This window comes from Penicillium mononematosum (assembly GCF_028829835.1).
Source record: "Penicillium mononematosum strain IBT 11891 chromosome Unknown utg000003l:1.0-8172316.0:1.0-8177699.0, whole genome shotgun sequence".
In the NCBI taxonomy this organism is placed as follows: Eukaryota; Fungi; Ascomycota; class Eurotiomycetes; order Eurotiales; family Aspergillaceae; genus Penicillium; species Penicillium mononematosum.
The window spans coordinates 231,156-256,950 of record NW_026643273.1 but is presented as its reverse complement, the minus strand read 5'-3'; the positions used below and the strand labels follow the sequence as shown (position 1 = coordinate 256,950).

The 25,795-nt window shown below is 48.7% G+C and overlaps 12 protein-coding genes across 12 annotated transcripts; 5 read left to right on the top strand and 7 right to left on the bottom strand.

The window, feature by feature from the left end:
- Positions 1-71: 71 nt before the first annotated feature.
- Positions 72-1,524, bottom strand: N7519_004998 (uncharacterized protein; the record flags this gene model as incomplete). The annotated part of the gene is made up of 5 exons (XM_057291774.1): positions 72-597; positions 666-808; positions 885-1,109; positions 1,173-1,277; positions 1,330-1,524. The coding sequence occupies 5 exons, from the start codon at positions 1,522-1,524 to the stop codon at positions 72-74; spliced, it is 1,194 nt and encodes a 397-aa protein (XP_057146585.1).
- Positions 1,525-2,736: 1,212 nt separating this feature from the next.
- On the bottom strand, positions 2,737-4,598 carry N7519_004997 (uncharacterized protein; the record flags this gene model as incomplete). Its single annotated transcript, XM_057291773.1, has 7 exons — positions 2,737-3,171; positions 3,218-3,543; positions 3,590-3,991; positions 4,047-4,129; positions 4,174-4,287; positions 4,334-4,404; positions 4,455-4,598. The coding sequence occupies 7 exons, from the start codon at positions 4,596-4,598 to the stop codon at positions 2,737-2,739; spliced, it is 1,575 nt and encodes a 524-aa protein (XP_057146584.1).
- A 1,060-nt stretch (positions 4,599-5,658) lies between these two features.
- N7519_004996 (cytochrome P450) lies at positions 5,659-7,205 on the top strand (the record flags this gene model as incomplete). The annotated part of the gene is made up of 2 exons (XM_057291772.1): positions 5,659-7,015; positions 7,063-7,205. The coding sequence occupies 2 exons, from the start codon at positions 5,659-5,661 to the stop codon at positions 7,203-7,205; spliced, it is 1,500 nt and encodes a 499-aa protein (XP_057146583.1).
- A 683-nt stretch (positions 7,206-7,888) lies between these two features.
- N7519_004995 (Zn(II)2Cys6 transcription factor domain-containing protein) lies at positions 7,889-10,390 on the bottom strand (the record flags this gene model as incomplete). Its single annotated transcript, XM_057291771.1, has 2 exons — positions 7,889-10,261; positions 10,316-10,390. The coding sequence occupies 2 exons, from the start codon at positions 10,388-10,390 to the stop codon at positions 7,889-7,891; spliced, it is 2,448 nt and encodes an 815-aa protein (XP_057146582.1).
- An 880-nt stretch (positions 10,391-11,270) lies between these two features.
- Positions 11,271-12,948, bottom strand: N7519_004994 (aldehyde dehydrogenase family protein; the record flags this gene model as incomplete). The annotated part of the gene is made up of 4 exons (XM_057291770.1): positions 11,271-11,421; positions 11,487-11,556; positions 11,623-12,824; positions 12,890-12,948. 4 exons carry the CDS (start codon positions 12,946-12,948, stop codon positions 11,271-11,273), a joined length of 1,482 nt encoding a protein of 493 aa, XP_057146581.1.
- Positions 12,949-13,836: 888 nt separating this feature from the next.
- N7519_004993 (zinc-dependent alcohol dehydrogenase) lies at positions 13,837-15,015 on the bottom strand (the record flags this gene model as incomplete). The annotated part of the gene is made up of 3 exons (XM_057291769.1): positions 13,837-13,883; positions 13,938-14,292; positions 14,365-15,015. 3 exons carry the CDS (start codon positions 15,013-15,015, stop codon positions 13,837-13,839), a joined length of 1,053 nt encoding a protein of 350 aa, XP_057146580.1.
- An 868-nt stretch (positions 15,016-15,883) lies between these two features.
- N7519_004992 (uncharacterized protein) lies at positions 15,884-16,517 on the bottom strand (the record flags this gene model as incomplete). Its single annotated transcript, XM_057291768.1, has 2 exons — positions 15,884-16,298; positions 16,354-16,517. The coding sequence occupies 2 exons, from the start codon at positions 16,515-16,517 to the stop codon at positions 15,884-15,886; spliced, it is 579 nt and encodes a 192-aa protein (XP_057146579.1).
- Positions 16,518-17,732: 1,215 nt separating this feature from the next.
- Positions 17,733-18,893, top strand: N7519_004991 (uncharacterized protein; the record flags this gene model as incomplete). The annotated part of the gene is made up of 7 exons (XM_057291767.1): positions 17,733-17,923; positions 17,989-18,078; positions 18,130-18,230; positions 18,296-18,349; positions 18,400-18,465; positions 18,516-18,691; positions 18,753-18,893. The coding sequence occupies 7 exons, from the start codon at positions 17,733-17,735 to the stop codon at positions 18,891-18,893; spliced, it is 819 nt and encodes a 272-aa protein (XP_057146578.1).
- A 561-nt stretch (positions 18,894-19,454) lies between these two features.
- N7519_004990 (uncharacterized protein) lies at positions 19,455-19,864 on the top strand (the record flags this gene model as incomplete). The annotated part of the gene is made up of 2 exons (XM_057291766.1): positions 19,455-19,485; positions 19,578-19,864. 2 exons carry the CDS (start codon positions 19,455-19,457, stop codon positions 19,862-19,864), a joined length of 318 nt encoding a protein of 105 aa, XP_057146577.1.
- A 1,718-nt stretch (positions 19,865-21,582) lies between these two features.
- On the bottom strand, positions 21,583-21,846 carry N7519_004989 (uncharacterized protein; the record flags this gene model as incomplete). The annotated part of the gene is made up of 1 exon (XM_057291765.1): positions 21,583-21,846. The coding sequence occupies one exon, from the start codon at positions 21,844-21,846 to the stop codon at positions 21,583-21,585; it is 264 nt and encodes an 87-aa protein (XP_057146576.1).
- A 792-nt stretch (positions 21,847-22,638) lies between these two features.
- N7519_004988 (glutathione S-transferase family protein) lies at positions 22,639-23,478 on the top strand (the record flags this gene model as incomplete). Its single annotated transcript, XM_057291764.1, has 1 exon — positions 22,639-23,478. The coding sequence occupies one exon, from the start codon at positions 22,639-22,641 to the stop codon at positions 23,476-23,478; it is 840 nt and encodes a 279-aa protein (XP_057146575.1).
- A 330-nt stretch (positions 23,479-23,808) lies between these two features.
- N7519_004987 (uncharacterized protein) lies at positions 23,809-24,909 on the top strand (the record flags this gene model as incomplete). Its single annotated transcript, XM_057291763.1, has 1 exon — positions 23,809-24,909. One exon carries the CDS (start codon positions 23,809-23,811, stop codon positions 24,907-24,909), a length of 1,101 nt encoding a protein of 366 aa, XP_057146574.1.
- Positions 24,910-25,795: the final 886 nt, after the last annotated feature.

Below are 25,795 nucleotides of genomic sequence, written 5' to 3'. Positions count from 1 at the left end.
TTGGTAGGCTGCTTGTGTTAGTTTGTTATAAGTAGAAAGGCAATATATTTCACCCAAACAAAACAAAGGAATTATGAATGCCCCACAGAAACAGAATACTCCACGTCCTTCCGAATAATCATCCTCGTACTCCCATCACTCCCACTACGCGTACTGCCCCCATCCCTTTCGGACCTCCCTTCCCCCGAATGGGACGGCCCCGCAGCCTCACAAACAACCGTCCCATTCTCCGTCCCATCGCCCACATCCGGCCGCTTGTTGAACAGCCCACTCGCCCGGTGCCCGGGCCTTCCCTTCACAGTCCCCATCTCGTAATCACGCGACCTCCCCGAAACGTAGGGGTCTGTATCCCCCCGTCTCCTAGAACCAGACGCGTAGCCGCCGCTGCTACTGCCGAGGTTGGAGTCGCCGGCTGTACCGTAATGAGTTGTCAGGGCGTTCATAAAAGGGCGCAGACAGAAAACTGTGCATGCTATCAGAGCGTAGTTGAGGTGGAGCTGAGTGAAGACAGTGTGGCTGATTGCGGTAAAGGTTGGGTTCTCCTCGGTGGCATATTCTTTGAGAGCGGAGAGGTGGAGGGCGGAGAGTATTATCAATCTTTATGGTTGTGGATCAGGTATGTTAGTCTTACAGAATGGGGCTGGGGAAATGGAAGGGGAACGTACGGTAGTCTCGCCGCGAAGGATACCATGATCACGATTTTATGTGAGACGTGCATCTGTAGACCCCAGACCAGGGCGATGCAGAACGTGAATAATAATACTTCGGTCGAGATGTCGAGCGCGGTGATTGCTTGCCAGCGGGGAAACTTGTCCCGTTAGTATATCGGATTGCACGTCCGTATATTTCGTTGGCGGTTGGCCCTTTTGCAATTGTAGACATACCAGGTTATGACATTGCTCGCCAGGTACAACCAAAGGCTTGTTCCCCTCGCAATCGACTGCGATAAGGAGCACTGATACGATAATCCCCACTGTGCTGAGCCCGAACGTCGCCCAGAGGATGCTCTTGTGGCGCCTGCGCGGCGTTAGGCGCAAGTAAATGGCGATAATGCAGCATTTCGAGAGGTACAGGGTTAAAAGGTAGAGAATGTCCGCGCCGAGGAGGGACTGTGTTGTCAGTTATATTCTTATGACCAGAGCTGGACGGGTGGGGTGTTGGATAATGAATACATCTTGTATGCGATTGACGGCCTTCTCAGTGAGCAGCGATATGTCCGTCCCGAAACCGATGCTCGCAGCATGAAAGATGATGATGGACTCGGCGATGGCGGAGATCTACCCTGTTAGCCTCATTTACAGAACAGGTCAATTTCTCTCAATTGCGTACCGTCGCTCCTAATAAAATGATATCGTCTGATCCCCATGGTGGATTGAGGAATACCCGCACGTACACCCGGATCAGTAGACAGACCAGTGATATTACTAGGCAGATTGCGGCGACTATAATGACAATACCGGCATGGTGTTTGTCGTCTATCGTCTGGAAAGGCGGCGACTGACCGGGGGGTACCTTGATGGCCATTGCGGCACGGAGACCAGATCGTGGTCTGTGGGCTGGAAGTGTCTGGGAGGGAATGGTCTAAAAGAAAATGGAAGAGAACTGTGATCAGCAATCATGATGGCGATTGCATGGATGGTGGTCACACAACTCGGGCAACTCAAGTGGAGAGACCTAGAAGGATGCCATCCTTAGTGCTAGCAGCTCGGATAACCCAAAACACTTGGGTCTATAGAGAGCCAAATTTCTAGCATCATTAAAGGTAAACTAGAGTTTTCTCTAAATCCCTATTCCAATACGTCCATGGGAGAGAATGGCCCCTGAGACGTGATAAAATCGGGTCCATTTCCTCCAAATTAAGTGAGATGGTTTTTCGAGGCTCCTCAAGCTGGAACGAGGATCCAATGCAACATGATAGATTAAGTTTAATGTGTTGTGTTTTTATCAGCCAGCCATAGGGCCGAGGTGTGTGGGTACATAGGGCCATTGGGGGCTGAAAGCCTTCCGCCTAAAGTATCTCTACCGAGCTGCCCCTCCGCCACCTTAATATCTAATAAATTAAATAATCCATTATGAGAAAGCAGTCCTAATTGGATGCTAGACAACCGGCCGACCTCGGGAATTGTTCGTGCCTATATTGCACATACTCGGCATAGAGTTTGCGAGATGGGGCTGAATGGGGGCCGAAATCTTGGAACCCTTCTGCTTAAAGTAACCCCACATGCTCCTCCACTATGTTAATATCGAATAGATTAAAAGAATTCATTGAGCTTATAGCCACGACCTTATGATTCTCCTTTTGAGGATTTAATATATCCCGAATACGTACTAATATCGGGATACCAAGTCGAAAAGATCCGGTGCACGGGGCCATACGTAATGCATACTACACTACGGAGTACTCCGTAAGGCACTTCCTTTCCTTTAGTTTTGCTCGTTAGGTAATATCCAATAATCTGTCTCAACCTCTTGATTAACTTTCTCCCCTAAATATATCCAGACGAAGAAAATTTCTATTGACTCCTGACGCTGCGAAGGTTCACCGAACACTCGGGATGCCGAGATGACCGACCACCGTTGTGGCTTGTTCTTGCCAAGAGCTCCACTATGCCCCCAACTTTACAATGTTGCATCGAACACTCTCCATTACTATCGTTTTGAGCATATATCTCATTCTAACTTGCATACCGAATAACCTTTCCTCCCCTAGCGTAATAATTATACAATGGGTAGAGATCACATCTCTCGCTTCACGAGCGCCACGGGCGGGATGTAATGGTGTCGTCCCCGCAACGCATAATATACCACCGCAATGATCAGAATGCCCCCGTACATCACCACGCACCAGTTCATGGTGTCTGGTTCCACCGTCGAGGTGAGTGGGAAGAAGGCGAACACGAACACCGGGAGCAGAAAGCACAGCGCCCCGATGTTGATTGCCATGCCGAACCGGCCGAGTGACCATTTGTGCGGTGGGAGGGGCTGTCCTCTGATACGCTTAAGGAGCACACAGGCAATTGTGATAATGTACGAGGACATCATTGCGCCGATGGTTAGGGTCACGACAGCGAGAAGCGCGGTTGTGGAGCCGATGTTGATAAGCGATAAGAGGACTGTTACTGCCAGCGAGACCATCACGGCGTTCAACGGGATGTTCCAGCCCGGGTTTACCTAGTACTGTTAGTATTCTCAACTAGGGAAAGATAGGGGAACGTACATATCCGAAGAAATCGGAGAAAGGAAGGCCGCGATCACGGGCAAAAGACCACAACTGGCGCGATGCCGTTGCTACTTCCGTGATCGTGCTCGCTGTCAGGGTCAGGACCAGAATGGCGGTCATAGTGTTCGTCCCCGGAAGACTCTCCGTCGCGTTGTAGAATACCTGCATAAACGGGTACCCTGTCGGAGTGGCCAGAATGTCGTCAATGTCACCTAGCGTGAAGCAGACCGTTACAAGCATCACGAAACCAGAGGCTGCGTTGATAATGACAGAGGTGATCATCGCCTTTGGGAGGGTCTCAGATGCATCCTTAATCTCCTCCGCTGCACACTATTAGCGGAAGTTCGTCAATTTTAGAGAGAGACGTACACATATGAACAGCGCAATCATATCCAATTAGCGCCGTGATAGTGGTCGAGAACCCAACAAGAGTGGCAGTGCCAGCGCTGTTCCACTCCCCGCCGTTGTTGAATTCGGTAAACACCTGCTTCGCACTACGGCGAGGGCCAAGCACCCACAGTGGAATTATGATGGCGAACAGACCACAGACGTGCAGAATCAGAATCAAAACCTCCACGAAGGGTAGCCGCTTAGCTAGGAAGGTGTTGAATATGATCGAAAACAAGGTGATGGCGATCACTAGCAGGGTGCCGTGCCACCGCTCCATGCCGTATTCCGGGTGGTTCAGTACAATCAAGCCTTGGATGATAGTTCCAGCCAAATACGCGATTGACACGATGGCGCATTGCCAGCCCATAGCGCACAACCAACCTATAAATTAATATAATTAGCTTGGTTAGGCAGGAAGGGGGGCAGGAGGACTTGCCGGTGATGTAGCTGAGGAATTTCTGGCAGCTAGGAGGGGCAAATTCTGATACCCAATGGTATTGTCCGCCGGAGGTAGGGGCCCTGGGGAGTCAGAATGGACAAAAGGCGCAATCGGTTAGACTCACATGGATGCCATCTCGGCCAGACTCAGGAACACCAAAAGAAACCCAGCAGCGACGATGAGGAAACCCCAGATCAGACCGGCAGTTCCTCCATCAGTCAGGCCTTGTGCAAGCAGACTAGACAGTTAGCTATTGAAGCAAAGAGTAAGTATGGATGGCATACGTCAAAACAACCTCCCACGTGGCGATCAGCGTGCAGCCAAATCCTACGATAGAGATGTATCGGAAGTTTCGCTGCAGGGTCAGCGCATATGCATCAGCCACAATAACACTGGGGAGCGTACCCGCAAGACCTGGTCTCTCCCTAGAGCGCTCATATCGGCCTGGTCGGCCTGCGTGCCGCGCCATTTGGGGGCGACGTGGCCTCTGGACGGAGCTTCATCGGCCAGAGTCATGGTGACGGTTGAAGGGTCTTTGTCCCAGGGCATATTGTCATGTAGGCAACCCAAAGATTTAGTACAAAAGACAGAGGTGGTGGGCCGCGTCGGCACTTTGTATAAAAGAATGGTGCTAATCGTTAGAATATTCTCCGTCCCTCGTGGAATCCACCCGGCGCACCTGTCCGACAGTGGAGTACAGAGTAGCTCGCCTCTAACAGAATCTGCATTCTTGGCAGCTGCGGCAGTGGAACTCTGTAGTAGGACTAGAGCAGGGTTGCAGCATCCTTCGGCTGAGTGTGAACTAGGGATGCTTCGTGTTGATTGTGGCTCCACTGTTATTGCCACGCAACGAGTGGCACTGTGTTGGCCTGTACTGCGTAGTATGGTACAATCAAAACCGGCCAATTTGGCCCCCTTAATATTGGAATTTTTACTCCATAGCTAGACGATTTAGCCAGAATTGATTAGCTTACACGGGGGGAAAACTCCGTATGTTATGTAGTTATACCTGCATGCCTATGTAGGAATAGTCAAGGGCGCCTCCCTTCTAGATTAGGTTTAGTCCCCCGATGTGAGAACCTTGGTTCGAGAATTATAGGGTTCACCGCCCAGGGAATCTAATATATTGCCATTTCTTGATCAAATTCCAAACCAAAAAATAAAAATAAAAGGCCCCTTACTCCACTCGGCAGTCTTGCATATTAACGGGATTTGACTGCATATTACCGTCCACAGGTTGCTGATCTGCTGATTCAGCCGATCCACTTCCATGGCCATACGGACATGCGGACACACACGTCCTTTCCGGTCGGGAGTACATGCTCTACTCGGAATATCAGCTCAATCAACATGCCAAGAATCGAGAATCCATTACAACAGATTTCTTTGTCGAGACTAGCTTTTTTCGGATCAACCAATTCAGAAATCAATGATTGGCTTCCTCGATACAAGTCCGTACGGAGATCCTGCTTGCTTTGGCGGGGAAAACCTTAGAAGACTCCCTTACATGAGGACAGAGTATCCATGGATTGTTGGAATTGACTATCAATTGAAATAACTGTCGTCTGATTGGCATTTTATCTTTTCCTCTTTACCCTCCCGCCTCACCATGATTCCCCTCATCCCCCTCGCTCTCCTCATCCTCACCTCCTACCTCATATACCACCATGTGATAAGCCCCTACTTCCTCTCTCCGATATCTTCCATCCCCAACGCCCACTTCACATCCCCCCTCTCCAGCCGCTGGATTGACCGCAAGCGCAGCACGGGCACGGAAGTCCTCGCCATCTACGCCCTGCACCAAAAGCACGGCCCCATTGTCCGTCTCGGACCCAAGGAGCTGAGCGTCAATTCTCTCCATGGGTTGAAAACAATATATACGGGTGCTTTCGAGAAACACGCCTTCTACAATGATGTTTTTGTCAACTTCAACACCGAAAATATGGTCGGCATGATGCACAATGCGCCGCACGCGCACCAGAAGCGCATGCTCAGCAAGACCTGCTCCAAGTCATTTCTCCAGGAATCCAGTGATCTGCGCGTGATTTCAAAGGTTGTGCTGTCGGAGCGACTTATGCCCATTCTCAAGAAGGCGGGGGAGAATAGAGAAGTGTTGAATGTGCTGCCACTGTTCCAGGCTGTTGGGATGGACTTCACCTCCTCTTTTCTATTTGGATTGAAAGAAGGTACAAGATACTTGTTTAGTATTCCCGAGTGGAAGGTGTGGTTGGAAGAGTATGAGCGGTTCAAGTATTTGAGTCGGGACGACCGGTATATGGGGTTCATTGAGAGGTGGTGCTTGGGATTCTGCGAGCGGATGGAGGCATCTGGGAAACAGGACGTCTCCAGCGATGAGGAGGGACTGCTATCCACGAGCGCAGTCGTTTATGATCAACTGCGACAGAGCCTCCTCGCCCAGAAAGAACACGATCCGCGCCCGCTCAAGCTAGCAATTGCATCCGAGCTGCTGGACCACCTGGTTGCAGGCCACGAAACGACAGGCATCACCTTCACCTACATGATGTGGGAGCTGTCGCAACATCCGGATCTTCAGGATGAGCTCCGAAAGGAACTACTCACCCTATCTCCACCCTTCCGATACCCAGACACAGACGGAGAGAAGACCCTTCCTTCTCCTTCCGCGATCGACGCACTCCCCATGCTGGACGCGATGGTCCGTGAGACCCTCCGTCTTCACTCCCCAGCCCCATCCCAACTCCCCCGCGTCACCCCCACTACTGAAAAGGGAACTTCCTTGCACGGATACGACAATATCCCGGGCGGTGTGAGGGTCAGTTCAACTGCCTACTCCCTCCATCGCATCAGTGAGGTTTACCCGCGCCCGCTAGAATGGCTACCAGAACGATGGCTCGAGGCGGGCGACAATATCCACGACATGAGGCGGCTGTTCTGGCCGTTCGGGAGCGGTGGACGAATGTGCCTGGGGAGTAATTTCGCATTGCAAGGTATGTCTCCCAAATATGGGTTTTTGAGAAGGTGCTAATGGTTGCAGAAATCAAATTGGTCATGGCGGCTGTGTATTCAAATTACACGACATCTATTGTAGACGATGAGGGTATCGAGCAGGACTACGCGTTTATTTCGCTGCCGCGCGGGCGGAAGTTGATGTTGAGGTTTATCCCGGTTGATGAATAACGCGACGCAGTCATGATAATATTGAAAGTAACGAAAGGCATTCTTTGATCTTGGACTTTCCCTGGAGCTGTCGAATAATGTTTTCCTCGGCTTTCCACTAAGTGAAGATCCACACCTAAACCGCCAGCCAGAGGTTTTCGGTATTTGATCCAATTTTTCAACCAGTTTCTTAATTTAGCCATGTCTCACCAAGGACCTTGGCCCCCACAATACCGACTTCGTCTCTCCGCAACTGCCGATCGGTGGAGGACTAGAGATAGAGGCGTGGCAAGGGTTTGGCTGGTAAAGCGATGTAAAAGCGATCCATGGATGTCACAGTAGTTCGCCAGGGACAAGTACAAAAGTAGATGATACTCATGTTTTTGTTCGCTTGTTTTTTGTGAGTGTGTATATATTCAACATATGTATATTTCCATGATTGGTATCCAGACCTTGCCAGATTGGTTTAATATTGTCGTTAGTAACATATATATGTATAAAACATTTAGACGTGTATAAATTTTTAACGTTGAATCGTCATTTGTATAGAAGATAAAGGTTAAAAGGCTCTAGTAGCCCATAAATTAATGATATTGTGGTAAAACCAACAGACAATCCTCACCGAGTGTGAAAAATGAACAACATTGAGTGCTTATTGCCTGAACAAACGATTCACCCGAGTGCCATCTACCCAATCGATCGTCTCATGATGATCGGGCAAGTTTTAATTCCAAGGACCTTGACAAATTCCGAGCGACCAAAAAGGCCATATCGGACTTCCTTCCGAGATATTGGAGTGCACGGATCGAGAATTCACAATTCTGCCGTAAGCACTCGGTATAAACATCTTGCTCTGCGGAAATATCGAAGCTCTCTAGTAAGATATATCCCGCCTTGGCAAAAGAATGGACTAGCACGGCCGTCCACGGTTCAACTAGGAAGGCCACTTCACTGAGAGAATCATGGAAATAGCGGTTCATGAACGAGTCCTGTCCTTGTATGGAAGCCCGCGCAAGTCCGCCGACTGCCAACGCATTATTCGTTCTAAGCGTAGCAACCAAATGTGTAGCTTGCCGAGTCTCACGTGCAGCATCAGAGCCGAGCCTGCATTTATCAATGCTCTCGAGCACGTCCGCCAAAAGCATCGCAGCGAGGTGCCAGTGGCCGTCGAGGATGACGTACCACGACTGTATGCGGGAAGGAAGTAGTTCATGATTGGTGACGCAATCGAGCATGAAACTCTGGTATGTGGAATCCCAGTGTTGGCAGACCAGAAGGGTCCTCTGGATGACATCCTCAATTTGATCGGCACTTGCTCCTCGATAAACCAGAGTTTGGAGTTGTGTCACCCGACGGTAGAGCAGCACTTTGACAGGAGTGGCCTCCGAAAGTATTGACGCAGCTTCTTCGTAGGAACATGGCCACCTCGGTTGGACTTGGCTTGATCCCTGGCGTTCTATCGCAGAACGAAGGAATAAATCACCCCACACATCCTGTTTTCCACGTGTGTTGCTTCTTGGAATATTCCAGCTATCAAAATCAATATGGTCCAAATCAATCTGATCTCCGGGCTCAGCTATTGGCGCCGAGGCCGATGAAATTTGGCTATCCTCATCCGACACTACTAAGGGGCGCTGATACATTGCAGAACTCAGCGTGTCAAACATAACGCCTAACCAAAACATGAGATCTAGCGTAGTGCGGTGCTCGTGGCTAGTCAGAAGTGGATCGAGCAGCGGAGACTCGGACGGCTGCGGCACTTCCAGAATGTTGGCGGTTGTCGGGTCACCCGAGCCCCTCCCAAGCTCTCTTACTTTGGGGGCAGCCTCTCGCTGCAGTCTTGTAAATTTGTGCCGAAAAGTGAAAATTTGGCGGTTGGCATTTTCGAGGAAAATTGGTGCACGATCATTCTCCAAAAGTTCTCCCAAGCTTGCTTCCTGTCCTTTGTCCAGCGGACTTTGTGTCAAAGAGAAAATGATATTTGCGAAGGCGATACGAAAAGACGGAACAGTACTCGAATGCTCTAGAGCATGGCGTGCTTCGTTCCAAACTTTTTCTCGGATTGATCGCTCATCATGGTCGATTGGCGAGGGAACTGAGGCACCGGCGCCCTTCTGCGCATGTTGAGTCCACTGCGATGCAAACGCCATGATCGCTAGATGAAGCGCTCGAGCCGCCTTCGTATCTTCTGTTGGACTCAAAGCTCTGCCGCGGATTGAGGATGATACACGATCCAACTGACAGACTCGAATGCATATTCTGTTTGACCAACTCGGACCCCATTCTTTCATCCCTCGATGAGGAACGACCTGACTGATTGAGTCGCTGTAAGGGCAGTTGTGCTCTGTCAACCAACATGACAAAGCATTCTCCATGCTGTCGTGGTATATGCGGACCAGGTTGCGTGACATTGTCGCACGAGCGCTTTGTTTGGCTGCATTTTCTGAAGCGATGCAAAAGTTCCACTGGGGTTCTGTGGTTGAGCTTCGGTCAGACGCAGAATTTGATGGATGTTTTTGTCGACTCTGTTTCCACGGCGGAACCGTCGACACGAGATGAGGAGTGGGTATATATTCATCGTGCGGTAGTAAGCTGTACGTGCTCTCGATAGAGCTTGGTTGCAAATCCAAAAGTTCAGCCTGGGCGTCGGATTCCATGGAAGAGTCTGGAGATCCATGTGGGTATAAGCTATTAATTTGCAAACCATATGGAATATTCGTCGTCCAAGGAAATAACTGAGACTGGTCATTATTTGAATTCTGGAGTTGGAACGGCTCGAGAAAGTGATTCTCCGGGTGTGAAGAGGACGAGGACGAGGCGTAATTTGTGGTTCCAGGGGAGCCGAACAACTCCGGCAATTCTGCGAGATTGGCAGGTTGAGTTTGTGCGGAGCGCAGTATCTCGTCAAGAGCTTCATCATTAGAGCCTACGATAGTTGCGCTTGTGGGCTTTGATTTGGCGCGTTTTCGACTTCCTTTCGAGTCCACGCGCTTTGACGAAATCCAATTGAATGTGCACTCCTTTTTCCATCGCGTGCAATTTGAGCAAGTACTGAATGTGCCCTTTTGTCGGTCTTTCTAGGTACTGAAGTCAGCATCTGTTGTTGATTACACAGAGATATGTTAACAAACAGGTGCGTCGCAGCCTCTTTTGCCCTTGCGACATGGATCACAGCTATGAAGCTGACGTCGGCGGGAGTCGTCCATGCTTAGCTATTGCGTGTGTTATTGGTTGTCAATTGTACCTGCTGAAAAGAAGGAACATGTATCAACCCCAATATGCAGAGAAAGTACGGAAAGGGTCTTTAGGTTGAGATGGCATTTCATATTTCGTGGGGGGACACATGAAACTTAGTAGAGTGCGGAGTGAGTTCAAGTGGGGTAATAGTGGGGAAGGTATCCACGGGTCGACACGAGTCATTTTCGGGCCAGTGGAACTGTAATTGTACCCTGCTTCAACCATTGACTTTTGATGAGATGATGGCTTGAGACAGATACTGTTAGGTGTGGCATAAGGTGAGATGACCAAAACTCTATTTATGGGCCAAATGTACGAAGAATCCGCGACTGTGTTACACAAACCAACGGCTAATCTGCCCCTGCAGCTCAAGGACGCGGCGCAAGTTTGGGATGACGCGCCCTGCCGAAAATGGACTGGATGATCGTTCTACCAAATCGGAGCCAATCGTATAAACCCCCCCTAACGGAATGCGGTCACGGGCTCACCCGCCACAGTTGCAATCGCACATTGATCTTCAATGTGATCGACCAATTGGATTTATTTGGTAGGTGGCAGAATTGTTTCGATTTACATTAAAGGGGTGGTATTTACCCCCACAGCCTTACCGATTCAATTGCTCTTTGACCTGTGATCTACTGAACAAGCTTTCCAACCATTTGCTTGATCTGGTTGTGGTCACTGTCTGCGTTAACTCCTCCAGGGCTCCAGCGATAGCGAGTTACTAAGGAAAATTGTGCTCCAGGGCTGGAATTTCCACATGTGCAATCGATAAGTAGAATTGATTTTCTATGATATTTACAACTTGGAATCGAAAACCAGCAAGTGAAAACCTCAGCGATCGGAAGCTTATGACTGAGAAAGGTGCACGCGGACTGTCTTCACCTCAGTGTAGTTCTCCAGGGCGTATGAACCAAGCTCCCGACCTATTCCCGACTCTTTGAATCCACCGAAGGGCATCTGGTAGTGAAGGGTGTTGTAGTTGTTAACCCACACGGTGCTATTGTAAGAGAGGTCAGTAAATTCAAGAGGCTAGAGACCAGCTTTGCTATTCAATTGACTCACCCAGCCTTGATAGCGTTGGACACTCTGATCGCAGTGTTGATGTTCGTAGTATGGACAGCTGCGGCCAAGCCTATTGTTGATCATGCAAGTCAGACCATGGGGAGGCAAATTGAATGTGAAATTTCGTGGCACTTACCGTAGTTTGTGTCATTGGCTACATGAATAGCCTCCTCCTCACTCCGGACCTTCTGCACCGTACACACCGGACCAAAGATTTCTTCTTTCACAATCGTCATGTCCTCGGTGACATCAGCAAAAATCGTGGGTTGGATGTAGTATCCTTCGCTGCCATGGCGATCGCCGCCCGTGACCACCTTGGCGCCTGCTCCCTTTCCGTCCTTGATATAACTCATAATCCGGTCATATTGGACCTGAGATACCTGGGGTCCCTGGAAGGTCTCGGTGTTGAAGGGATCTCCGACCTTGTTTTGCTCTGCTCGCTTCTTGAAAAGTTGTAGGAACTTCTCATAGACAGCTTCATGAACAAGGATACGAGATCCTGCACAGCAGCACTGTCCATGATTAAAGAAAATGCCGAGATTGACCCATTCAATTGCTTCCTCCAGGTTCGCATCTGGGAGAACGATATTCGGGGATTTGCCACCTAGTTCGAGAGTCACTTTCTTCAAGTTGCTATCGGCTGCTGACTTCATGATCTGACGTCCGACCAGCGTCGAACCAGTGAAAGCGACCTTGTCAATATCCATGTGAGCGGCGATCGCCGCACCAGCAGTTCTTCCGAATCCTGAAATAACATTGACCACTCCAGGGGGGAATCCCGCTTCTTTGATAAGCTTAGCCACGTAGAGCCCTGAAAGAGGGGTTTGTTCGGCCGTTTTCATAACGATTGTATTTCCAGTAGCCAGAGCAGGGCCAATCTTCCAAGCAAACATCAAGAGCGGGAAGTTCCACGGAATAATCTGGCCGCAGACACCCACCGGTTCATGGCGCGTATAGGTCAAGCTGTTAGTATCGGTGTCAATGGTTTGACCATAAATCTTATCGGCCCAACCACCATAGTAGCGTAGGCAACCTGCAGAGGCAGTGACGTCGCCTTTGGCCATTGTCACTCCCTTGCCATTGTCAAGGGCTTCAATGGCGGCCAGCGTTTCAATGTCGCGTTCTAGAAAGTCTGCTAGACGAGTAAGGAGACGACCACGTTCGGACGGAGTGACCTGTTTCCATTCTCCGTTCAGTGCAGAGCGAGCAGCTTTCACAGCAATATTGATGTCCTCCTCCGCGCCCTCGTGCACGGCGACAATAGGTTTCTCGTTGTGAGGATTGATTGTCTCGAAGGTTTTGCCTTCGACGCCTTTGACAAATTCATTGTTGATGAAGCTTATGAGTTTCGTCAGATTATTGGCCAGACTCGTGGATCTTTGTTGTTTTTGGGCCCGACTTACAGTCCCAAAGGTTGCTCATACGTGAGCGCAGGGGTTTGAACGGTTTGGAAAAGAGACATGATTGAAAAATAGGAGACAGTTGATGGTATAGATCTAACGGAATGTGAGAGATGTGAGAGATGTCAGAACTTGAGATAGGATAGGCAGTCTTATATAGCTAACTGGGGAGGACCCGGGTAGCGAGAATTGTCGGGGTTGCAGAGCGCGGGGGTAGCATTGAGATCGATAAAGGCCGGCCCGATGTTTTTCGCTGTCTGGGGTAGCAGGCCCCACCCCGGGGTGACCCTTCGATTTACAGTTCCCTTCGTCCGGGTTAAGAGCACTAGTCAGAGGCTAGCGGCGAATGATGAACCCCGGGTTTTAGAAGTGTCTCGTGATGGACTTCGACAATGGGAGACTGGCAGATACCCTTCACGGTACTGTTTATTCCATATCCCTATTCTTTGGCTAGATTAATTCCATCTCATATTCTTGTCTAGACAAAGATACAGAAGATTATTGTCTTCTTTGAGTAAACCGTATATATGCATTCGGCACTAATATCATCCTTCTATAACAACCAGTATTTGGAAGCTAAGTCGATCGTTGCACCCATGATACTCCTTAATGTAACGCATTGCAGATGGTCTGGTCTACTTAGGCCCCAATTTCCGAGTCCAGCTAACTCGATGACAAGGCTCGTAATCCCAACCTCGGGGGATTGTGGAGACTAGCTAAATGCGGAGTACAGCTCCAAAAACCCAAAATCAACATCAGTTCTATCTTGAATGGTATATCAGAGACGAGGCAAAAATGTTTCTTGTGCATCAATCATTGAAAGTCTGTCAAATTCAGTAATTCAATTTATATACCAAACGAACTCGCGACCACATCTCCACACCTATATACAGCATACTCCTCGCCCATATTCTGTGCCATAGCACAATTCATCAGTGGTAAACCGCCATTTACTCCGGCAACTCGAGCACGTAGCGGCCGGCAATCTTTCCTTGTTCTATTTCAAGTTAGCCTTGTCCGTCCAATATACAAGTGAGAGTGTGTGACAAACCCATAAGCTCGAAGATCTTGGGAAGATCCTTGAGAGGCGCCAGCTTGAATGGAGCTTTGATCAAGCCTCGGGCGAAGAAGTCGAGAGCTTCAACGCCATCCTGTTGGTTTCCAACGTAGCTTCCCTTGATAGTGATCATACGAACAACAGTATTGATCACTGGGGCCTTCAGGAATGCATCGGGGGGTAATCCGATCGCAACAAGTGTTCCTCGAGAGCGAACGTATTCCGAGGCTTGCTGGAAAGGCTTCTCCGAGACAGCCAACAAGATAACGGCATGGGCACCAAGACCACCGGGTGTTGCCGCTTTCACGTCAGCAATAACGTCTTTGGACTTAGTGAAATCGACATAAGTCTGATTTGTGGTTTTTGTTAGCTTCGATGTCCGATATAGAGGAATGTCAGGGTGAAGATGGAACGATCATACCTCAGTACCAAGCTGGTGGCACATCTCTCTTTTCTCGTCGCCTCCATCGATAGCGATGACTCTAAGACCCATGGCCTTTGCGTACTGCTGTGCAAGTGATCCAAGGCCACCACCTGCTCCAACAATGGCAACTGTTTGGCCAGGACGAACGCCAGATTCCTTCAGGCCTTTATAAACAGTGATACCGGCGCAGAGTACTGGAGCTGCGGCATCAAGAGGGACACCCTTTGGGATTTTGGAAGCATGGGTGGCCTTTCCGAGAGCATACTGCTGGAAAGTACCATCGACCGTGTACCCAGAAAGTTGCGCATTAGCGCACAGAGGGGTATCGGATTGTCTGCAGAATTCACACTCTGAGCACGAGCTATTGATCCACTTAATTCCAGCATGGTCGCCGATTTCAAAGGTATTCACAAGATCACCCTTGGCCACGACCACTCCAGCTCCTTCGTGGCCACCGACCAGAGGCATCTTGACTGGGATAGGCCAGTGGCCCATCATCGCATGATAATCAGTGTGGCAAACACCCGAATAGCGAATCTTGACCAGAATCTGATCAGCACCTGGCTTAGGGACGGGGATTTGCTTGAGCACGAGTGGCCCTCCGATCTTCTCGGCCACCTGCGCCCATTGAGTCTCGGGGATGGACATGTTGATGGGATGGAATGGAAGTTTGAGATGACTGGGAAATTTGTAAGAAGTAAAGAAATATTCTTTGGTGAGTTGGTGAATCTTTGCTGGGCGTGAATTGGAGCTTTATAGCCAACATGTCGGGTGGGGATGTCCGGGGTAAGATAAGGCGAGGCGGGGTCTGTCGACTCAATTCTCATAATTCCTATGATCTAGGGAGATTAGGTCGGACCACCGGAGTGCACCATGGATGAGGAACGATCCAATACTGCAATAAATTGATTGGTTGGGACCAGCGTGTATGCAGGAACTTCCAAGTCATGCGTCTAGGCTTGGAACCATGGAACGAACCAAAATTAATGCGGGGAAAGTTTGTGGGGATCACGCACGGCCCACCATGCGGAGCCGCACGGGTAGCTAATGCGATTGGATGCAATGCTTTCAACGAAATGCTCTCTTGTCCGGTTTCGGGAAGATCTCGTGCACACAAATGCCGTGGGGGAAACGCAGTTGCCTGAAGAACGAAAAGAAAAAGAAAAAGGTTCGTCGAGAAAGGAATATCCAAGAGGGGTTGAAAGTACTAGAGCCGGTGGGGGTTGGCGATCACGCAAAGGCATCACAACAAACAAATCTAGAATATGTTGACTAAAATCAAGTCCTTCTGACGCCTGACACTATGATTGTTTATAATAGATATTTTTGTAAAATAATATTGCGAAAGACCAAGTACATAGCTAGTCGAATAAGAAAAACAGAGGATCTGGAAAGCACAAACAAATCCCTGCAAACCAAGCACATAAGATACATCCCGCTTTCCCTACCAACTTATTCTGTTCATATTGATAAAGTACCAAAAACTTTCACTTGATGCTTCTTGTAGCTGCCATATTCAGTAAGTGTGGGTGTCTTCTTCCATTCCATGAGGAAAGAATGTGCTTGACCAGCCACTGCTGATAGAAAATCCGGAATATCGTTCGTCTCTTGCATACATATTTAGCTTTGCTAATTTGGCTCCGAAGCCGTCCTCCACACCTTGGTATGACGTCCAGATTTCACTCTCTTCAGATACGCTGGAAGATCTCTCTGACCACGTCGCGTATTCAGCATCTGATATGAAAGTCATGAAATTGTCGTTTCCTTTAACGATTGTTCCCCTAGAACCTTGATTTCCGAATTTGAAACTTGGTCTTTCGGTATAGAAAAAGTTTGGATCAATGACTGCATCAAAGACTTCCTCAAACGGGTCTCTTCTGTGGCTGTGGATATGTTCCTCGTCGTTGGCTGGTTGTTCAGTGATTTTATTGCTATATCCAATATTAACATAAACATGCAATATTGCTGACGGGGAGCTGGACTGACTCATAACTTGTGGCATTCAGGATCTCATCTTGTTGATGCCTGGCTTTCTGTGGAGAAGTAACAGAAGTAACACCGCGATACACGCCGTCCTTGGCTGCTTTTTTCGTACACTGATTGAGATATTTGGGTGGTTTGCGATATCCATCGACACATTGAGATGGCATTTTGCGCTTCACGCATTGCCCACAAGGGCGTTCATTTCCTACCGCCTTTTGTCAGTTTATTGTCCTCAAAATATATTTGCGCCAGGCAACAGGGCGTTATCCCTGAGCTTACCGCATGTTTTATGGGCCTTTTGGCAATATAGGCAGGATCTCCGAGCCTTCTTGCGGGGGCGCGAGAGCTGAAATTCAGTGCGAGATGCCATGTTCAAACTAGTCATCTTGAACTTGCGTAGTGTGGAATCTTCAAGGTAGGGAAACGAGATAGTGTAGCGCTTAGCGTACCGACAAATTTGGATGAAGCGTTCGTTATGAAGGTCGCTAACGCCAAGGGTCCTCACGAAATATGGCCACCAAGGTGTTTATCATAACGAATACGTTCATCGAATGCCATCGAGACATCAACTTGAGCGGCTCCGCATGTTGGTATGGTCATCCTGTTTGGGCTGAAAATGGTTAGCCCCTTCCCCAGACCGAAATATCTGGGCCGTCCTTCATTCCAGAATAATGCGGGGTAAATCCCGAAAATGCCCCTAATCAGCTTCGATTTTAGCCGTGCGGCTCCGCATGAATTTTCGGAACCGCATGGCCCGAACCACACACGTCGGCTCTTGGCAAACGGAAATCCCTTCCGAGGTTCAAATCCATGAAGATCCCATGGTCTGCATCTCCCACACACAAAAAAAAAATTCCAAACTATCAAACTCTTTTGCGCATCCGAAGCCCCGACGGGGTGGTTTCTGTGGGAACTTGACGAACGGAGAGAAAAAATAATTCAGGGAAGGTAACGATCATCATGATTGGAATCCTGGTGAACACGGGATAGAGCACATCGAGATGCTCCATTGGTCAATCCCTCACAGCCAGCCATTGGATCCACTGTCTCTTTTCACCCGCTATTGAGTTCACTTCGCGTTCTGGGCTGGTTCGACCTTGCTCCAAATCAATATATCCTACACTGGCCGTCTCATTGGACGCGGTGGAATGGAGTATGATTATGCTTTCCCCTTTTCTACAATGTCATGAGCGGAGATAAACCACCCCATAGTGGACTCCGGCCATGAACCTTGGAAGTCCGGGGTAAGCTTAAAAGTCCCACAGTCCCCGCGTGTTGAAGACCAGCAAGGATTGTTTCTCAGAACGTCTATTCTCATTACCCGCTACGGTATATTCCTTTGCTATTCAATAATTGCAAAGATTCATCCCAGCAACAACAAAATGGACAGTGACATCGGTCAAAATGGCGAGACAAAGGCGGCTTTCCAAAACAAGGAGAACACGCTAAATGGTCTCACCCCAGTCCCAACATCGGTGACACTGTCGGCCGAACAGTTTGAAAGGCTCTATTTGAGTCCTATGACAGTCCGCCAATCGTCCATCGCCAAGAAGGTCGGAAATCCGACACCATTGTGAGCCTTCAAATAATATCCTCTACGCATGGCACTTCGATCTAACTTCATCGTTTAACATTTAGAGCACTTGGTGGTTTTGTTATTACCACTACACCCCTTGCATGCTGCTTGATGGCCTGGAGAGGCGCTAGTGGAAATGGCGTTGCTTTCATGTGAGACATTAAGATACTCGGAGAGAGAGCCTCGTCTAACGAACTGAATAGTGGACCTATCATCTTCCTTGGTGGTCTTTTGTTGCTCATAACGAGTATTCTTGAGTTCATTATCGGAAACACGTTCCCCTGTGTTGTGTTTGGCACTATTGGTATGGCTTCCTATCTCATGAGAGAAGCCTCGATTACTCGTTCACGTTACTGATACTTTACCAAGGCGGGTTTTGGTTTGCATTTGCGGCCACAATGATTCCAGCTTTCAATGCAGCCGGTCAGCTCATTCCATCCCAATTATGATACCAGTATGCTAACGTTTCGCAGCTCCGTATTCCTCAACCTCCGATACAGCTGCCGGGCTAGCCAGCGAAGGCTTCATGAATACCTATGGTAAGTGCAACCAGACTGCCGAATTTGATCAATCGCTCTGACAATACCAGCGTTCCTATTCATAACCATGGCTGTCCTCATGTTAATCTTCATGATTTGTGCAACCCGCATCAATGTGGTATACACGCTCATTTTCCTCTCCCTGCTCCTGGTTTTCCTTCTTTTGTCTGCGGCCTATTGGCAACTAGGCCAAGGAAATACAGCTATTGGTGGTCGATGTGTAAAAGTGAGTATTATCCCAAGTCTGTGTTTGGACTGTATTCTGACTCAATATCTCCTTGTCTCAGGGCGGCGGAGCTTCGCTCTTTGTTGCAAGCTTGCTAGGCTTCTACCTCTTGATTGTTCAGTTGTTTGAGTCCATTGGGTTCCCATGCTTTTTGCCCGTTGGAGATTTGGATGCACTTTGGACTCGGAAGCAAGCCAAGTAAGTCCCCTAAAGGCCATGGAATAGTTTGATCTGACAGAATATAAGAGGAGAGCAAGACGATATTGAACAGCGAACCGTTAACTGAAGTTGAATCTTTACGATGCATCTAGTGTTGTTGTTGGTACCAGAGAGTCTGGCTATGTTGGATCTACAGAGCAGCGTTAAGCTCGCTCTCGTGGTCCAGTTATTGTTCTTATCGGCTGTCCAGTTTCTCACACGTTTTAATGCCCATATCCACCATCTGGGATAGACTCCATGAGAGTTCTTCGGTGATAATCCAGGTGTGCAAGTCCAAGTAGAGAAGTGAGAGGGCGACTCAAGAGAGGAACATACCCTCAGTGCCTTCAAGAATTGCACATTCTTCCAACAGATGATGCCAGTTAAACAGTGCAAACGGAATCGTTTATTGTAAAACCTACTACCTACTACCCCCTGAACTGAAGACGATATTTTGTTTTCTACCCCCCTTTCCATGCCCCATCCTTCATTATGTATACAGGATAACATCGTTATCAAAGTGAACAAATAGTATTATCAATCACTCCTCCCTATTACGATTGAGATGGCTCACGTATCGCAGAACGCGCTCTTAGGTATATAGCCCCATTTGAACAGAATTCAACCAACAAGGACCCTACAGCAGCACACCAACCATGACGACTGCTAACCTTTCAAGGAATACCAGCGGGTATTTCACTGGCTTGGCGGACAGCTAGCGAAGTCTCGAAACTTCTAAAGTTGCGAGGCGAGATATCCAAGGAGTACATTTCATCGATCTCGGCAAAAGTCGGACCGTTCGTTTCCGAGATAAAGAACAAGTATACAAGAAGGGTGACCGCCATCACGCCGCCAAAGATCATGTATGTCTCGGGTCCCAGGTTCAAAGCATCTGTGGTTGCTGCTGGCCAACATGCGGCGGAGGCTCGATTGATGCTGCCCACGATTCGCAATACGGTAGTGTCAGATCACTAGGCCGTTACAGAGACCGCGACAAGTTCTCCTTTTCACGTAACAGTTCAATGCGTCTGCAGTACCACCGGATAAGAAACAGGTATCTAGGTCGTTCGTATGTGGCATCTTTCGGACTTACCTTCCACGGACAGTCCTGGCTTGCCGGCTTCGCTCGAACGTGCGTTTGAGTTGTAGTATCGAGCATCGTTGACAGTCTAAAGCTTAATGTAGTAGCCTCTAAGAATATATTAACTGTACAGAGTAATAGGTTGTTCCCGCAAGGTTCCACTTTGTAAGGTAATAGGCCTTTATCAGACGAAACCTTTACATACGTAGCTTAACACGACTCCCTTCAACAGAATGTATACCTCGGATAAGACCAGGCTTGAAAGAAATGAGGTGAAGTAACCAAAGGTATTCACGGATAGTAAGGGAGTAAACCGATGTTATAGACATAATTATCCCACAACAAACATTTTAAGTTCCTAGGCGGCAGGCGTGAAGTCTTGAGGTTCAAAGTTGCTGTTATGGTAGTAGTTATTCTGGTGATCGAAGTTCGCACGCTGAAACATGATGGTTCAATTGGGGAGCATGTCCTGTTTATTGTTGACAGGCTGACGATGATGGTAGTAACACTGATTGGCAGCGACGGTGAGACTTTGGGCTGGCATCCGGCTATGATAATATTGCTGTCGCTATTGCTGTTGTGGCGCTTGTCCAAAAAAACACGGTCGTTTGATTGGCGGATATGTCCTGTCCATCGTTGGCAGCCGGACGATGATGGTAATAAGTCTGACTCGGGGTCCTAGGGCCGTGTAAAATTAGCATTTTGAACGCCTGTAGGCGGGCGAGGAGGGGTAGCAAACTCCATCCTAGGCGGCGAGGATACGAGAATCCACGGTCGGTAAGGGTAGGGATCGAATCAGATGGAAAATTGGGACGTAAAGAGTCCAGAAGGGGGACCTGGGGGGCCTTTTTGCAAAGGTGCCTCGAAGTCGGAAGTAGTTGTAAAGGTGACTATAATTGGGTTATACGTGCACAAGCACACATTAATGAACATATTAACAGAAGATTTACTACCTAGGTACGTATGTACTATTAGCTAAACTTCTTACGGGTGGACCAAAGACTTCATTGAATATCAAAGGAATATAATTATGAACTTTTCTAAACACATAGCATAGTACACATGAAATAACGTAGGCACCGCGTATCCGTGTGGTTATTCTGGTGATCGGAGTTTGCACGATGAGAAGCCTGGCGATAATGGTACCTACGTAGGTAGTGTGATTGCCGGTGACGATGCCAGTTTGGTCAAAGTAATGGTAGTATCGATAGTGGGATTCCGCGCAAAGTGGTTGTGCTTCTATTAGGTCCGATATTCGCTATTTCAGGTGGTTGCTTGTAATTCAGGTATGCCCATTTGATATCCTTGGTCTTGATGCTGATCCATATGTTTCCGAGACTGATATATTTTGAGCCAGAACTCATCGCGACTCGCTCGCGAAAGGGCTTCTTCGCCTTTATTGGATTTCCCTCGGTCCAGCTCCCCTTGATTCGCAGCTCTGGCGGCATTCTTCCCAGACAGACTCGTCATATATTGCTGTGACGCGTCCGCTTGGTCCAATGAGAGTTTCAGCTCTCTTTCGTCGGTTTTGCCCGTAGGGGAAAGCACGGTTTCGTGAGGCAACTATTGTCGAATGCGGCCACAACGAAAGAAATAAAAGGTCTCTTTAACTTTAAAATGAGGAGCTCTTCTCGTTCTCCATGGATTCCACTTGCCCGGTGCGTGACTCTCTAGCCCGCGGAGGGTCTCTGTAAACAGTGTGCCATAGAGAAAAGGCAAATAATATCAGCATGTTTGCAATATTCCACGCCGTCGGGTGTTGATCCTTGATTCCCATGTAATCACCGATCACGCCGGTGCTGAAGACGATCACGAAAGTCCCAATAGCCCTTTCGACGCATTTTCCCCAAAGACTGGGGCTCGTGGGTGGGGACATGTTGTGGGGTCTAGTTGGTTTGGCCGATTGAAATGAATCCGTGAACGTTCAGTTGAAAATTACGGCAGAGAAGGAAATCGCGAATGAGGAATCTTCAAAGGTTATATGAGTAGAAAGTTTCATAATCGAGCTGGACATGGGGGCGTCTCACAGGTTAAGCACCAAGTCCACCGACTATCGGACGTCATCGGGGCTATTGCCCTAATCAGGTAGTAACAGAGAGTCGATGCTAGCGTGCAGCTGAGAATGCGGGATTTTATTCCTTTGAGATGTATGTGCTCCATACTGTGGATTATCAAATAGTTTGCCAGTGCCACTGGTCGTTTCAAAAGATGTGACAGAGGATTGAAAATTTGGGGGGGGGGGGCGACCAAGGGGCCTTGGCTGCACAGTCTAACCGTTTGGGGCCATCTATGGAGAACTTCACGAGGTTGAAACCTCCCAGCGAGTCTCGCGCCCAATCCACGTTTATTTCTTAGTAGAGTACTTAAATTTTGTCAAGATTTTATGAAAGCTTTCTAATGTATACAGTGAGTCACTGTGCGTAATATCTGCCAAGTGATCGGTGGATCTGCGCATGCCCAGATGCGGGCCATTCCCCACATCATACATGACTCTTCATGACTCGAAAACAATTGATATATAGAACTGCTCTTCCATCAATTAACGGTTCAAAGCAAACTACAATCGGATTTACAGCGTATATCACGCTCCGCCACTCCACCACACCCCTGACTCCAATTCCTCGTCAAGATTCTGGACACCGTGATACTCACCACCTCAACCTCAACCATGTCATCCACCACGACTACGACCCCAATGACCTTCTACGACATCGCCCTGGCACCCCCTGCCCAAAAGTCCGCCTGCTCCCCAAATCCTTGGAAAATCCGATTCGCCCTGAACTTCAAAAACACACCCTACAAAACAACATGGGTACCCCTACCAGAGGTTAGCGCCGTCCGGAGCGCTCTCAACATCCCCGCCTCACGCACATTCGCCGACGGATCCCCCTACCACACCCTCCCCATTCTCTCCGACCCAACGACCGGACGCATAGTGGGCGACTCCTTTGAAATTGCGACATACTTGCAGGAACAATACCCGTCGTCGGGCGCGGGAGACTTGTTCCCGGTGCAGGAGCTGGAATTCGTCTTTGGGCGGGACTTGGGACTCTACGCGCCAGTTGCGGAGGCACAAGTCTCCGACGGGCTTGCGGCGGCGTACGTGAAGTTCAATACGCATGTGGACTCCTTGTTTAGTGCACATATGCGCCTGATGGTACATGGATTTCCTTTCGATCCTGCTGTTGCGGAGGAGTGTAAGGCGACGTTCTCGAAGAGAATAGGTGTGCCGTGGGATAGTTTGGCGGTTAGTGGGGAGGAGAGGGAGGAGTTGTTGAAGGCGTTTGAAGAGACCCTAGGTGGACTTGCAAAGTTGTATACGAGGGATCCGACCGGGCCGTTTATGATGGGGAGTAAAGCAAGCTATTCGGATTTCATTGTTGGAGGGTGGTTGCGCATGAGTCGGGTTATGTTGCCAGGGGAGGAATGGGAAGCGTTGAAAGGGTGGCATAACGGTGTGTTTGGAAGGTTACATGAGGCGCTGGAGGCTTTTGCACATATGGACTAGATTCAATGTTTGGAGAAAAGGTCTATAACATAGCTGAATGACGTCGGGATATGTGATGACTTCCAAGTTTTCAAGGTAACTAAAGCGAATCACCCCCGGGGGTACACCCGTGGACCCACACAAGGCGGCTCGGAGGCTTCCAAGGTTGGTCCCCCCTGAGCCGCCGGGCCCACCAGGGCTTGGATCTCTTCTTGATAATCGCAGAGAGTATTGTGGTGTGGTCCTCCATATTCTACCCTTGTCAATATAACCCCTCGTCTGTCCGCAAAGGTTGTGCTCATTCTTTCCTTCTAGATCTCTTGTTCGCTCTTCCTGGTCAAACCCCGCACAATGTCTCGGAGACCACACCCCACCCCATTGGTCATCCCGCCACTGAGTGTGGAGCACACGCATACTATCATCTCGCTCCATGGAAGAGGCAGTAATGCTGAGCGCTTCGGTCATGAGCTCCTTGCATCGGCAAATCTGCAAGCCCGGCTTCCTACAGTGAAATTTGTCTTTCCCACTGCGCGCAAGCGGCGGTCAACTGTACTCAAGAAGATCCTCATTCATCAGTGGTACGACAACTATTCCCTCGAAGATCCTGGACAAAGAACAGACCTTCAGGTGGAAGGGCTCTACGAGACTGCTGAATTTATTCGCGGCTTAGTTACCGAAGAGGCACGGATTTTAGGCGAGGAAAATTATTCAAAAATCATCCTCTGGGGGCTGAGCCAAGGCTGTGCGGCGGGTATTTTCACGCTTTTGGGTGGCTGGGCCGACACTAGTGAAGCACGTCCACTCGGGGCATTTATTGGGATGAGTGGCTGGCTGCCATTTGAACAGCAATTACGCGAGATTCTCCGATACGACAGAGACCAAGTCTCGGCTAGAGATGATCGTCTTGAAATACAATCGGGAGACGGCTTGTGCGAGGAAAGTGAAAGTGATGAAGAGTCGGAAGCAGATGCATATTCCGAACAAAGCCCCGACGACAAAGTATTAGAGGAAATCGACCCTCCAAGAGATGACCTCAATTCCTTTAATGAGATTGAAGAAGACAGCCCACCGCATGATATCTTCAATCCATTTGAGGAGGACGAGGAAGAAGCTCCGTCGGTCATCCAGGCTATCAATCACATTCGTGATATCCTTGCTCTTCCTATGATTGTAAGCGACACTCAGCTATCGGAAGATAGCTATCCGCCGAATTTATGTCACCTCCGCACTCCTGTTTTTCTTGGCCATGGCGCCGAAGATCCTAAAGTTTCTGCGGGTCTTGGCAAAAAGATGTCTAACATGCTGCTAGACGGTCTGGGCATGGATGTGGCATGGAAGGAATATCAGGGATTAGGGCATTGGTACCGTGTCGAAGATGAGATCGAAGATATTCTGAGCTTTCTTCAGGACCGTGTTGACCTACCAGTGATATCATCGTCGTCCCTTCCCTAAACAAACAGGAAGGGCAGGAGAAATAATTATGAGTGCTGCTTTGAATTCACTCGAACAGCCCAAGACCCAGAAATCGAGAAGCCCAGTTTCTCATATGCCTATCACCACGCCACGGGACTACTGCGGGATATATGGATTTTATCACGCCTATCTGAGCGCACGATTGAATATTTCCAAAAGCACCTCGAGAGCCAGAAAAGCCTTTTGATTCTTATTTTCCAGTATCCCAGTTTTCATTTTTGCAAGAGTGTCCACTTTGTCTTGAGCCTCATAATCTTGGCATATTTCAAGATAATTGAGAACCATCATACTTCGATAATTTGTGGAGCGGCCCGGGGTACAACCTTGGGAGTCATAAAGTTATGACTCATCTTTTGGCTAGTGGCCGTTCCGAAGGCCCCGCAGTGGACAGTATCTTAGGACTACCTACCTAGTCTAGCTGACTATGGAGCCCGACATCCGTGGACGGATACACTTGGTACGCAATGAGTCCCAGCAGTTAAGAAACTTTACGTATGACTCTCTTAGTAGAATGGTGAAAAGGAAAGGTACTGAATCCAGCACACCCAATTGTAAATAACTGTTTCCGCTGAAGCATCCATTAGTGCACAGCTTTGTGTTGCTTTTAGGGCCGTTAGATATAATTGATGGCGTGCTTTTGGCGCCGTGGCTGATGCGGAGAGGACATCGTTGGGTGACTCATAGCGATTTGGGGAGGAAAACTCAGGTACATGTGTAAACTAATTATGTATTCATGGATGGATGTAACCATGTTAGTTTAAATGATTCAAGTCGTTTGCTCTGCCTCGTTAGCTGAGCTTGGACCTCGTTTGTCCCGTATAAAGGCCTGGTTTGTGCACGTCACAAATACAATCATTCCTTCCTT